The 13,875-nt window shown below is 46.7% G+C and overlaps 1 protein-coding gene across 2 annotated transcripts in view; it reads left to right on the forward strand.

Annotated features, from left to right (window-relative positions):
- The window catches only part of LOC141249496 (deuterosome assembly protein 1-like), a 62,435-nt gene that overhangs the window by 36,703 nt on the left and 11,857 nt on the right, over nt 1-13,875 (forward strand). For both annotated transcript variants that reach the window (XM_073669647.1, XM_073669642.1), the window contains exon 10: nt 1,838-2,017. In XM_073669647.1, coding sequence (XP_073525748.1) covers nt 1,838-2,017 — 180 coding nt within the window. The remainder of the gene's footprint in view (nt 1-1,837; nt 2,018-13,875) is intronic.

The following is a 13,875-nucleotide window of genomic DNA, read 5'->3' on the forward strand; positions in this document are numbered from 1 at the left end:
GCACCTCCATAGATCAGCTGTTTGTAGGTCCAGCACCTCCATAGATCAGCTGTTTGTAGGTCCAGCACCTCCATCGATCAGCTGTTTGTAGGTCCAGCACCTCCATCGATCAGCTGTTTGTAGGTCCAGCACCTCCATCGATCAGCTGTTTGTAGGTCCAGCACCTCCATCGATCAACTGTTTGTAGGTCCAGCACCTCCATCGATCAGCTGTTTGTAGGTCCTACATGGCTATAAGTAAACAGTGTAAGGATCCGGGACACCACCTCTCCATACTCTGTGTACTGGCTATTTATTTTCGGATACTGCAGCCACTTCAATGGGAGCTGTGCTGCAGTGCCCAAAAAACGGCCACTTCACAGTGTATGGAGAGGTGGTGTCCTGGTTGTGTACTCTGTTTATTTCTGAGACCTAGAAACAGCTGATCGATCAGGGTGCTGGGTGTGTGATAGAAATGAATGACCTTTTCTTATAGTAGGGCATCTATTTACAAGTCCTGAACAAGCCCTTTAACTAGTGCACCTTAGCAGTACTTCTTGAGACTTTTCAAAGTCTGTTCCTGCGTGAAGCAGCTACATTTTTCATCCTGTCAGAGGGTCCGATAGGTTTCAATAAAATCAGTGTTTTATCAGCAGGAGATTATTACTACAGGACTAGGTGTCTCGTGCCTTCTAGTCAACTGCTCTGTGTAACCCCGCCCTTACAACTGATTGGCAGCCTTACACACAACAGTAGTGTAGGCGGGGTTATACAGGGCTCAGCATTGTGCACACTGCTAGATGTGCAGCGGAGAATACTGTGATTGTATCAAAATGAGAGCAAGCAGCCCTGTAAGTGACACATCGCTGGAATCAGGGTCTCTGCCCCTGCATCATGCTGCTTTCAGATTTCATAGCAAAAACCTGGTGACAGATTCTTTTTTGACTCCAGTTTTGGGCGAAGACAGGGACCCAAAAAGCCACTAATTGTGCAGAAAGTCACAAAAAGTTACATATTGCAAAAAAAAAAAAAAGTGAGGGTAGTTTATCAGAAGAGGGTTTGGCCAACATCCGATTTATGAAGCCTAAAGCCAGAAAATAACGAAAAAATGTATATGTACATAAAGTTTGTCTGCCCCTGCTCGGATCAAGCAGAGATTCCATTTTATGACTATAGGACAAACTAAAATGCAACAAATTTATTAAGACTTGTGTGTGTGTGTGAAATTTGGTGCAAATTATTCCAATATTGGGCCCGATTCATCAATGGCTTTTATTTATTTTTTTCCTCTTATGGTATCCGTTTACTCCTTTTTTTTTTTTTTTTTTTTTTTTTTTTTTTTTTTTTCGCCAAATTCTTCGAAATAGTTGCAAAATCAAAAATGCTCTTTTTGTCTTTGATCTTTTAGCGGCTTTTTAGCAGGGAAAAAAGTTGCATGTTCCTCTAAAATTTTGCAACATATTTGTTATACATATAATCACTCCAGTGAAGGGGGGAGAGGACTGGAGCACATTTGATCAAAAATTTAGCCACTTTTTTAAAAAAAAAAAAAAAAAATCGTTGTTGATGAATTAGGAGACCTCTTATAACCCCAAGTCCTTCCCAAAATGACAAAAAATAAATAAAAGAAAATTAAGGTGCAAATAAAAAAAACAGGAGAAAAATACCAAAAACTAAGGAAAAAAAACAAATCTCGACTGCAATAATGAATTGGGCCCAGTGACTCCTATGGTACGACTATCAAACAAGAGACCCGTGGACTGAATCGGGGTCAGTACTTTATGCTGCTGTCAGATCGAGCAGGTTCCTTTTTTTGAGGGTTTTTTTTTTTTTTATTTATTATTTATTTTTTTTTAAAGGTTGAAAAAGATTTCATAAAAGAGATCAGAAACATTGGCCTTGAACGTCTGCAGGCGGACGTCTCAGACCTGACTGAACGCCTCCATCGGAAGGATGTTACCATAGCAACCATAAGCCGGAAAGTCTCCAGACTGGAGCAAGAGTTGGACATGAAAGAGCATGGGAATGTGCACCGGCAGGTAGGAAGACTTTGTTTCTCTCCCCTCGTTTGCCATCACTGAAGCGATTCATAATCTACATTGACAATTGCTACCATTTCTGTTTTACTAAGTAATTTTACACTGTAGCTTTTTTTTTTATTATGATACGATTTTCCTGTATTGCTGTCTCTCTGTTATTCCTCCTGGAAATGTATGCTTACCCAACCCAGTGTGCCCTTAAACAGTCTGACATTGTCCAATCACTGGCCATAGTGTCAGACGGTGTATAGACACATCCTATTGTCAAGGGGAACGGTAACTTATGGATGTCAATTTATGTGCTCTTTGCCAGGAGGAATAGCAGAGTGCAAAGAAAGTATTTAATTAACCTGATATAAAGGTGAATATTCATCCAGTTTGCGAAAGATACAGTCATGGCCGAAAGTGTTGGCACCCTTGAAATTGTTCCCGAAAATGAAGTATTTCTCCCAGAAAATGATTGCAATTACACACGTTTTGTTATACACATGTTTATTTCCTTTGTGTGTATTGGAACAACACAAAAAAACTGAAAAAAAGGCAAATTGGACAAAATTTCACACCCACCCTATCAAAATTGTTGGCACCTTTCCAAAATTGTGGATAAAAAACAACTTTGTTTCAAGCATGTCATGCTCGTTCAAACTCCCCTGTGGCAAGTAAGAAGTGTGGGCAATTTGAAAATCACACCTGAAACCAGATGAAAAGGTGAGAAGTTGACTCAATCTTTGCATTGTGTGTCTGTGTGTGCCACACTAAGCCTGGAGAACTGAAAGAGGAGAAGAGAACTGTCTGAGGACTTGAGAACCAAAATTGTTGAACGATATCAACAATCATTCTGAAGGCTACACTTCCATCTTCAGAGATCTTGATGTTCCTTTGTCCATGGTGCGCAACATAATCTAGAAGTTTACAACCCATGGCACTGTAGCTAATCTCCCTGGACGTGGACGGCAGAGAAAAATTGATGAAAGGTTGCAACGTAGGATAGTCTGCATAGTGGATAAGCGGCCCCAATCAAGTTCCAAAGAAATTCAAGCTGTCCTGCAGGTTCAGGGAGCATCAGTGTCAGTGCGAACTATCCATCCACATTTGAATGAAATTAAACACTATGGCAGGAGACCCCACTGCTGACAGAGACTTAAAAAACTAGACTGCAGTTTGCCAAAATGTACGTGAGTAGCCAAAATCCTTCTGGGAAAGCGTCTTGTGGACAGATGAGACCAAGATGCAGCTTTTTGATAAAAGCTACTGTTTACCAAAAACGGGATGAGGCCTACAAAGAAAAGAACATAGTACCTACAGTCAAACATGGTGGCGGTTCAAAGATGTTTTGGGGTTGTTTTGCTGCCTCTGGCACTGGGTGTCTTGACTGCAAGGCATTATGAAATCTGAAGATTACCAAAAGATTTTGGGTCGCAATGGCTAAATGGCTAAATCCCATTAAGCACCTGTGAAGAGATCTTAAAATTACTGTTGGGAGAAGGCGCCTTCAAAGATGAGACCTGTGGAAGTTTACAAAAGAAGAGTGGTCCAAAATTCCAGCTGAGGGGTGTAAGAAGCTTGTTGATGATTATAGGAAGAGATTGATTGCAGTTATTTATTACAAATGGTGCAACCAAATGTTAAGCTGAAGGTGCCAACAATTTTGTCCGGCCCATTTTTGGGGTTTTGTGTGAAATTATGTCCAATTTGCCTTTTTTTTCTTTTTTTTTGTGTTGTTCCAATATATACATGTTTATTTCCTTTGTGTGCAACAAAACTTGTGTAATTGCAATAATTGTCTGGGACAAATACTTACATTTTCTGGAACAATTTCAAGGGTGCCCACAATTTCGACCACGACTGTAACTGGCGTAACACTTTTTGATATGTTGCAAAATTTCTGTGCAACTTGTGAATTGCGCAAAAATGCTGCAATTTTTGGCGATTTTTTTTTTTATTATTATTTTTATTTTTTCCCAAAGTGACTGGTGCATGGCAGGATGGGCGTGTTCTCCACGTGGCCAATAAATTCATCATAACTTGCGACACGAAAGTGTCATAAATTAAGACAGAAATGTACGCCAGTCTTACATTTTCTTATGCTGACCCTGAAAGATGCGCCAAGTTAGTTAAAAGTTGCACGCTCCGGATCGAGACCAATGTACAAAAGTCCATCAGAGAAAAAAAAAAAAGACTGCTTTCCCCTCTCCATCTTTCGCTAAGAGACAGTTGAGGGAGCGAGGAAACGTAAGGAACCGCTGAGACCTAGTTTGTTTAGTTAACATTAGACAAAGCTGTGGAGGAGGTTTGTCTCTGGCGCACAGGAAGTGTCACAGCCCCCTATATTGACTAGTGGCCACGAATGGTATTACAAGCTCTCTTGTATTGGAGACAGCTTGCAGTACCGTTCACGATGACTGTAGAGTGCTGCGCCACTTCCTGTGCGTCTCAGCAACGTCGATCAACTGAATGGTGGGGGTGCAGAGAGTCAAATAACCACCAATCCGGTATTGATTCCTAAGATGGGTCATTGCTAAAGTACCGGAAAACCCATTTAGTCACTATATAATGACAAGCTCTGCAACTCTGTGATATACTTTGTATTTCAATTTATCACTACTTTTAAGATCTGTGCTCGCTGCTGGTGAATGGAATACTTTGTGTTCGTATCCAGACACTGAAGACCTGTACGGGTCCACTACTACTCACAGCTCAGAGTCTGCAACAGCTGCTGCTTCCAGTCTAGACTATCCTCTGTGAGCTGAACAGGCTAGACTCAGGCTTTTATACATTTTACCTGCACTGAGCAAGACCCATCTAATATATATAATCGTCTTATCCCGTCTGTCTGTCTTTCTGTCCAGGAAATCCCGCATCGCTGATTGGTCCGGCCGCGGCCAATCAGCGATGCGGGTTTTCAGAAAAAGGTGGCGGCCGTTAGCGGCTCATCTGCTGCACGGAGGTCAGCGGCGATGCAGCCGGGAGATGACCGGCGCTCGCAGCAGAACTACCCCGACCGGCGGCGCCGCTGACCTCCATGCGGCTACCGTCGGGAGATCAGCGGCTAGGGCCGCTGATCTCACTACGGCAAGTGTGAAGGGAGCACTGGGAAGCGGCGGCGCCGCCGCCGGTCAGGATACTTATGCTGCGAGCAGCCGGTCATCTCCCGGCTGCTCGCAGCGGAAGTACCCGAACAGGCAGCGCCGGTCCTCACTAATACGATTCGCTGATTATTCGCGGCCGCGACCAATCAGCTATTTTGGCGCCAAATTTAAACACGCTCTCCGGTCCTCAGTAACAGGGTTCGCTGATTGGTCGCGATATTGGACTGCGACCAGTCAGCGATATTGGCGCCAAATTTAAACACTGATCTTTAATCCCCCATTTAAGATCTCAAAGTGAATTAGAAAGTCACAGAAAACTAGAAGACTCCTCTGTACATATGCCTAATTTGGACTCTTAAAAAGCAAGAGCAGCCTCCTGTGGTGAGGGTTGCTGAGAGAAGTGTGGGTTGCCAAGAGAAGTGAGGATTGCCGCCGATAGTGAGGGTTGCCGTTAGTGATGTGGGTTGCCTCCAGTGGTAAGGGTTGCCAAGAGAAGTGTGGGTTGCCGCCCGTGGTGAGGGTTGCCGCCAGTGGAAGGGCTGCTACAAAATTTGGAATAGACATCATGTAATGCCACATTTCTCACTAAATAAGTGGATAGCATGTGGGGAAGGGGGACTGCTGGATCACATGCAAGTGGGATCGCTACAAACACACCAGTCTTTACCAGTCTAACTACAACTTAGACGGGCTCAGTTGCAATACCAGCCACTGCCCATGGAAAAGAGAGGTGCTGTTTTTTGTAGAAAAAGTGGACTATTTTCATTTTTTTTTTTTTTGCTTTCACTCCTCTCCCACTTTACTTATCGAATACGGTCTTGCACAAACTCTGCAGTCAAAGGGTTACATCTCCGTCCTGCTTCTCCAATCTCGGTCTGAAGCCGTGAGCAAGAAGACAGAGCTGTCAATTAGGGAGGGAAAACAGGGCTGTAATTGGGCTACATGCAGCCGCCGTGCCAACATAAACCTAACAATAGTGTATCTTGCTTTGTGCGTAGGAGCAAACCTTTGATGCCCGGAGAGTCGTTTCCCACATCCAGAGAAGTCCCTCCACCACCCCTCTTCGTCCCTGCGCTTTCTCGCCTCCGATTCAACATTCATCAGTCCGCAGCGCTGCTGGAAAGCCTACAAAGTACCAGTTTTATCTATAAGGCCATAAAAACTGACAGCCGTGATAAATGACCGAGTGTCACTTATTCGGCTGAATGGAGGCGTCTTCAGGACTCTCATTGGCAGGTGCCGGGACGGACACTTTCATCTCTGTGTGAAGCTTTTCCAAAAGTATTTTCTTTTCTTTTTTTTTAGCTGATGATAAATTTTCACTGAAGAATGGACGGACTGTTCTGATTTGTATTGAATACGTCTTATTTCATCGAGGATCATCTACAGAAGTGAGACTTGTTTGGTCGTAGCGTTCGATAGGAAGATGCTCGTCTTCTTACCCTTTTAAAGGGTCTGTGAAATGGTCACCTATTCCCTGGATAGGAGATAAATCCTAGATTGGCGCTGGATCCTCCACCAATCTCTAGAACTGAGGAATTTTGTCCTTAGTTCTCCGCTCGCTAGATGACCACAGCCAGGGGGAGTTTAGATGGAGCGCACCTGCTGCTTCATCTAAGTTTCTGCCACTGATGGAGATGATTGGAGCGGCAGGACATCGGTGCGAGCGACCTCTCATTTCACTCCTCCTCTCTTGGTTGAACGACCAAGACCAGAAGAGGGGACATAAGTTGTATGTTCTGACGGTGGGACCCAAACTCATCTAACATAGAAATTAAGGGGCGTGAAAGAAAAAGTCATTCCAAATGTCCCAAAAAAATATTTGGCGGAGTAGACTGAGTCAGCGCACAGGCACAATCACAGAATTTTTATTCAAAGACAAAGAGAGGGACATTTATTGCAGTACAAACCGTTATTGTGCCCCTTTTAGAGCTTCTTATTGTTCTTAGTCTCCACAATACCCTTTTTACAGTCCTCTCCCTTCACAGTAGGTTGTCCTCAAAGCCCCTTCCCCACACAGTATGTTGTCCCCACAGTTCCTCTCACCACACAGAATGTTGTCGTCGTCTCCACACACATTGTTGTCCTCACAGCCTTTTACACATACAGTATGTTGTCCCCACAGTCCCCCACACACACACATTGTTGTCTTCACAACCCTCTCCTTACACAGTATGTTGTCCCCACATAGTGTGTTGTCCCAATTGTCCTCTTCCCATACATTATGATGTCCTCACAGTCCCAATCAGACATTATGTGGTCCTCACAGTCCTCCTCCCACACAGTATGTTGTCCTCAGTAGTGATGAGCGAGCACTAAAATGCTCGGGTACTCGATGCTCGGGTCGAGCACCCGAGTATTCCAATGTTCTCGACCCGAGCAACGAGCCCAATGTAAGTCTATGGGAAACTCGAGCCCTTGGCGGTCTGCAGAGGGCCTAAAAATTGCCCAGATCGATGGGAATAGTGCTCAAATGACATGGGGAAAGCATGGGGAAGACCCCTGGAAGCATTTCTGACTCCCAGGTCACTTCTGTCAACAACGTTGTCAGAGGTATTACGCTACTTTTACGGACTCACAATAAAACATACAAAAACAAAACCAAAATGGATTTTCCTGGGAAATATGTTACAGCACATCCTATCCAGGGTAATGACTTGTATATAAAGCAAAATAAATAACAAAAAACAAAAATGCTCCTCCACACCTTGGGCCATGTTCACACGTAGCATTTTTGATGCGTTATTTCACTTTTGCATTGCTTTCAACTGTGACAAATGCATTCACCGGGAAATGTTATCATTTTAACATTTTACAACCTTATCTGGCCATGTGGTGTGTGAGATATCATCAGACACATCGTGTTTCATTTATGAAGGAGGGACTCTGAAAATCACAAAGCCTATTCTTATAGGGCCATCAGGCTGCCTTTACTATTCTTAAAGGGCCAGCAGTCGGCCCTCACTATTCTTAGAGAGCCATCAGCTGGCTATGTTTTATTGTTCCCATTACTAAAGAGTGGGTATTCTATACTGTTATTGCGTATTTAGTGAGTGCCAGGGCTGCCCAAAATTTGGACGCACCCCAATGCCACTTTGAAAATTTGGATGCACCCCAATTCCCCTTTGAAGAGACTTGGAGGAGGGCCTCCTGAAAACAATGTTCCCATTATTAGGAAGTGGGTCTCCCATTGTGTTTGTCTATGCAGTGAATGCAAGGGTTGCCAAAAATTGGGAGGCACTCCAATGCCCCTTGGAAGAGACGTGGAGGAGGGCCTCATAAAAAAATGTTCCCATTAGAAAGGAGCGGGCCTCCTATACTTGTAATGCCCATGCACTAAGTGTATGGGCTGACAAACATTTACCCCTGGGGGTATACATTAACATACTGTATCATTTTTTTTTTTTACGGGCATCATAAACACCCTTTAAAACAATTATGTGGGTGATGCATCACGGACCACGGTCACCCTGGTGATATGGTGGTGGAGGATGAGGAGAAGGAGGAGGACAAGAGCAAATAGCCAAATCAGGAAGCATATACCCATGTCTGGGTGTGAAAAGGTGCATGGGAATACACCTCCCAAGAAAAGACACTGGATTTGAGTTTATGTTACACTGCTATCATTCGGTGGTGTTGAGAAGTCTGGCCCAATCCAGCTCTTGTTCATTTTTATAAGATTCAGCCTGTCAGCATTTTCAGTTGACAGGCGGATGCGCTTATCAGTTATAATTCCACCAGCGGCACTAAAAACCCGTTCTGATAAAACGCTGGTGGCAGGGCAGGCCAGGACCTCCAAGGCGTAGAGAGCCAGTTCATTCCACGTATCCAGCTTGGATACCCAATAATTATAAGGCACAGAGGAATCACGGAGGACGTTGGTACGGCCGGCAAGGTTTCCCTCACCATCTTTCCAAACTTTGCACTCCTTGTGAGAGTAACCCGCGCCTCAAGGCTTGTGCGATGGGAGGGGCTGAGATAATTCTCCCAGAACTTTGACAGTGTTCCTCTGCCTCTGCTGGATTGAAGTTGTCTCTCTCGCCTGCACTCCTTGGTTGTCCAACGGAGTGTGACCTCTGCCGCCAGCGTTTTCAGATGGGAATTTTTTTAATAGTACCGCAACAAGGGCCTTCTGGTACAGCCCCATTTTTGTAGACCTGTCCGCCTCAGGAATAAGAGATATAAAGTTCTCCTTGTAGCATGGGTCTAGAAGTGTCACCAACCAGTAATGACTGTCACCCAAAATTTTGAGAACGCGAGTGTCATGGGAAAGGCAGCGTAAAATAAACTCAGCCATGCGTGCCAGACTACTAACAGGCAAGAATTCCGTGTCCTCACCAAGAGGATGACTGACCATGCTCTCCTCCTCCTCCTCTCTGTCCTCTGGCCATCCACGCTGAACAGACGGTATGACAGCTGAGCAGGTAGTACCGTTTATAGCGCATGAAACTAGCTCCTGTTCTTCCTCCTCCTCCTTTTCCTCATTGTCCCCCAATCCACGTTGGGATGAGATGAGGCTGGGCTGTGTGTAATCACCCTGTATGGTTCCTTGCTCCATCTCATCGTGCTCTGCCTGCAATGCATCCTCTTTGATTGTGAGCTGAGAGTGTTTCAGAAGACAGAGAAGCGGGATGGTGACGCTAATTATGGCGTCATCGCTGCTCACCATCTTTGTGGAGTCCTCAAAGTTTTGGAGGATGGTACATTTGTCTGACATCCATGTCCACTCCTGAGGTCTTATGTGTGGAGTCTGAACTGAATACCGACTGCCTTGTTGATGCTGGTACTCAACAACTGCCCTCTTCTTCTCACAAATCCTTCCCAACATCTGCAGTGTAGAGTTCCAACGCGTGGGGACATCACACACCAGTCTGTGAGCCGGAAGCTGCAAACGCTGCTGAAGCATGGCAAGGGCGGCGGAAGCTATAGGTGACTTTCTAAAATGGGCACACAGGCAGCATACTTTAACAAGCAGAACCGGCAGCTCCGGGTAGGATTTGAGAAACCGCTGAACCACGAGGTTAAGCACATGGGCAAGGCATGGTACGTGTGTGTGAGCTCTCCTCGCATTAGAGCCGCCACCAGGTTCCGGCCATTGTCACACACAACCATGCCTGGCTGTAGGTTCAGCGGTGTGAGCCACAGATCTGCCTGCTCTTTCAGAGCTGTCCACAACTCTTCAGCATTGTGTGGTTTGTCACCTAAGCATATTAGCTTCAGCACAGGCTGTTGCCGCTTGGTCGAGGCAGTGCTGCAGTGCTTCCAGCTTGTGACTCATGTGGTCACTTCAGAGATGAAGGCTGAAGAGGAGGATGAGATGCAGAAGCTGTAGACCGTGGGGGCATTCTAGGGCCCGCAATCCTCGGCGTCGGTAGGACGTGTTCCGTCCCAAGGTCCGACTGGGTCCCGGTTTCCAATGTTAACCCAGTGTGCCGTCAGCGAGATGTACCGTCCCTGCCCACAAGCACTTGTCCATGTGGCCATGGTTAGGTGGACTTTCCCAGTAACTGCATTGTTGAGGGCACGGCTAATGTTTTGGGATACGTGCTTGTGTAATGCGGAGACGGCACATCGGGAGAAATAGTGGCGGCTGGGGACCGAGTACCGAGGGACGGCCGCCGCCATCAGGTTGCGGAATGCTTCTGTCTTCACGAGCCTAAAAGGCAACATTTCGAGCGCAAGCAGTCGTGAAATGTGAGAATTTAGTAGTGTGTCCTGTGGGGCGTTAGCTGCATATTTGCGCTTGCGTTCCAAGGACTGGGGTATGGACAACTGAACGCTGCGCTGGGACAAGGACATGGATGTGCTTCCTGATGCTGCTACTTGAGAGTGTGCAACGACAGGTGCAGGGCAGGAGGCATCTTCGCATGCACCTTGGACAGGGGATTGGCTTGCATGCACAACAGCGGAAGAAGCAATAGTGCCATCCGCAGACACTGTTCCTGGACCCTGGGGTTCGGCCCACAAAGTCAGATGCTTTGCTGCCATGTGCCTGATCATGCTGGTGGTGGTCAGGCTGGTCTTTATGCCACCCCTGCTGATGCTGGCTGGCTGGTGGTGCAAATGGCCTTTTTGGGGTTATCGGTAGAGTCTTTAAAAAACAACCAGACTCGGGAAGACCTAACAGTTGTACTGGCAACTTCCTTCGTGTTGGTGTTACAGGGAACGGTTGCCTAGCTTCTGTCTGCGGCCACCACACAGCTTCTTCCTGCCTGTTGGGGTGCTCTGCCTCCCTTCCCCTGTGTGCGGCTGTCCTCGCTCTGTATGTCCTCCTGCCAGGTTGGGTTATTTACTATATCATCCACCACATCGTCTTCCACTTCTGCACCCTGGTCCTCCTCCTGACTTTCTGGCAATTGTGTCTCATCATCGTCCACCTCTTGTGACACTTTGCCACCTTCACCTTCGTGTGACAGTGGCTGCTCAAATATTTGGGCATCGCTACACGCGATCTCCTCTTGCCCCGCTTCAAGTGGACCGGGCGAGAGGCCCGAATCTATAAATGGAAAAGTGAACAGCTCTTCAGAGTGTCCAAGTGTGGGATCAGTTGTCTCTGGGTACTCGGCATGGAGGGAGGAAGGAGGTTCAGAGTGAGTCCAGATTCACAGCTACTGAGACTTGACTGTGTGGAAGACAAGGTGGTGGTGGTGGCTAAGTGACTGGAAGCATTATCTGCTATCCAACCAACAACCTTTTGACACTGCTCTGGGTTCAGTAGTGGTGTGCTGCGGTCCCCTAGGAATTGGGACAGGAAGGTCGAGCGAGAAGATGTGGGTGTTTGTTGTGGCACAATTTCAGCTTGCTCACGGCCTCGGCCTCTGCATGCACCATAATCACCAGTTCCCCGTCCCTTGCCACATGCCTTGCCCATTTTAAATGGAGGACAGTATCTTTTACGCTCACTACAAATGACTGAATTTGGAGCGAATTTATATGTGATCCGTGTGATGGAGAAAACAGGGTTTTAAATACCTGGCCTGTATGTAACTATTTTGAACAGCAAACCGGTGTCAAAATCTTCTCTGACAGAGAGAAAAACAATTTGAATGGATGCCAAAAATAGCAGTATTTTCTGAAAATAGCTGGATTTTTAGCGCTGTAATATGGAAAGGACCTGGCTGTATTCTGCAGTGCCAACAAGCAAATGGCGCAGAAAAAATGTGTTCTCTGGATTGCTTTTTTGAAGCAAATAATGATGATTAAGATCCAAAAAAACTATTCCTGGTCCCTGAGACCTGGGCCTTTGTATAGAAATATCTAACAGCAGCAGAAGGCAGAACTGGAATGGAGCCTCTTGTGCTATGTGCACTGCAGTCTGCTATATACACTGCCTGCCTATATACACTGCCTGCCTGATATCTCTGCAGATGGATTAGTCCTCAGAAGGACTGTTTGTTAAGATGGATATGTGTAATGTACGGTTTTTCTCCCTACACTACCTAATACACAATCAAATCTGTCCCTGACACAGCAGCAGCTCTCCCTACACTGTCTGATCCAGAGTGACTGTGACGAGCATGGCGGCAACAGGTCTGATATACACCTGATGATGCTGTGCGGTCAGCCAATCACTGTAATGCCACAACCAACATGGCTACGGCATTACAGTGCATGGCAGGCAATCCCTGCATGTTGATTGGCTCTCTAAAGAGCGCCAAACATGCTCCCGCCCGAGCATCTCGCAAGTACTCAGCGAGCTCCGAGCATCTTGAGTACTGAGATGCTCGGGCGAGTACTTGCGAGTATGCTCGCTCATCACTAGTCCTGAGTCCTCCGCTCCACACACGGTATGTTGTCCCCACAGTCCTCCCACCACACAGTATGTTGTCCCCACACAGTATGTTGCCCCCACACAGTATGTTGCCCCCACAGTCCTCCCACCACACAGTATGTTGCCCCCACACAGTATGTTGCCCCCACACAGTATGTTGTCCCCACACAGTATGTTGTCCCCACATTTCTCCCCTCCGCACACAGTCTGCTGACCTCCCAGTTCCCCACTCACATTGTATGAATGCTACTGCACAGTGTCATGTCCCCACACAGTATGTTGTCCCCACACAGTATGTTGTCCCCACACAGTATGTTGTCCCCACACAGTATGTTGTCCCCACACAGTATGTTGCCCCCACACAGTATGTTGCCCCCACACAGTATGTTGCCCCCACAGTCCTCCCACCACACAGTATGTTGCCCCCACACAGTATGTTGTCCCCACGCAGTATGTTGCCCCCACGCAGTATGTTGTCCCCACGCAGTATGTTGTCCCCACACAGTATGTTGCCCCCACACAGTATGTTGTCCCCACATTTCTCCCCTCCGCACAGTCTGCTGACCTCCCAGTTCCCCACTCACATTGTATGAATGCTACTGCACAGTGTCATGTCCCCACACAGTATGTTGCCCCCACACAGTATGTTGCCCCCACACAGTATGTTGCCCCCACACAGTATGTTGCCCCCACAGTCCTCCCACCACACAGTATGTTGCCCCCACGCAGTATGTTGCCCCCACGCAGTATGTTGCCCCCACGCAGTATGTTGCCCCCACGCAGTATGTTGCCCCCACGCAGTATGTTGTCCCCACACAGTATGTTGTCCCCACATTTCTCCCCTCCGCACAGTCTGCTGACCTCCCAGTTCCCCACTCACATTGTATGAATGCTACTGCACAGTGTCATGACCCCACAGTCCCCTACACACTGTATGATGGCCCCAAGTACCGACTGATAAAATAAAACTACACGCCTTGCTCCTTTCCCCGATGCGC

Source organism: Phyllobates terribilis, unplaced genomic scaffold (assembly GCF_046119375.1).
Source record: "Phyllobates terribilis strain yellow unplaced genomic scaffold, ASM4611937v1 Scaffold_2__4_contigs__length_985480577, whole genome shotgun sequence".
Lineage (NCBI taxonomy): Eukaryota > Metazoa > Chordata > Amphibia > Anura > Dendrobatidae > Phyllobates > Phyllobates terribilis.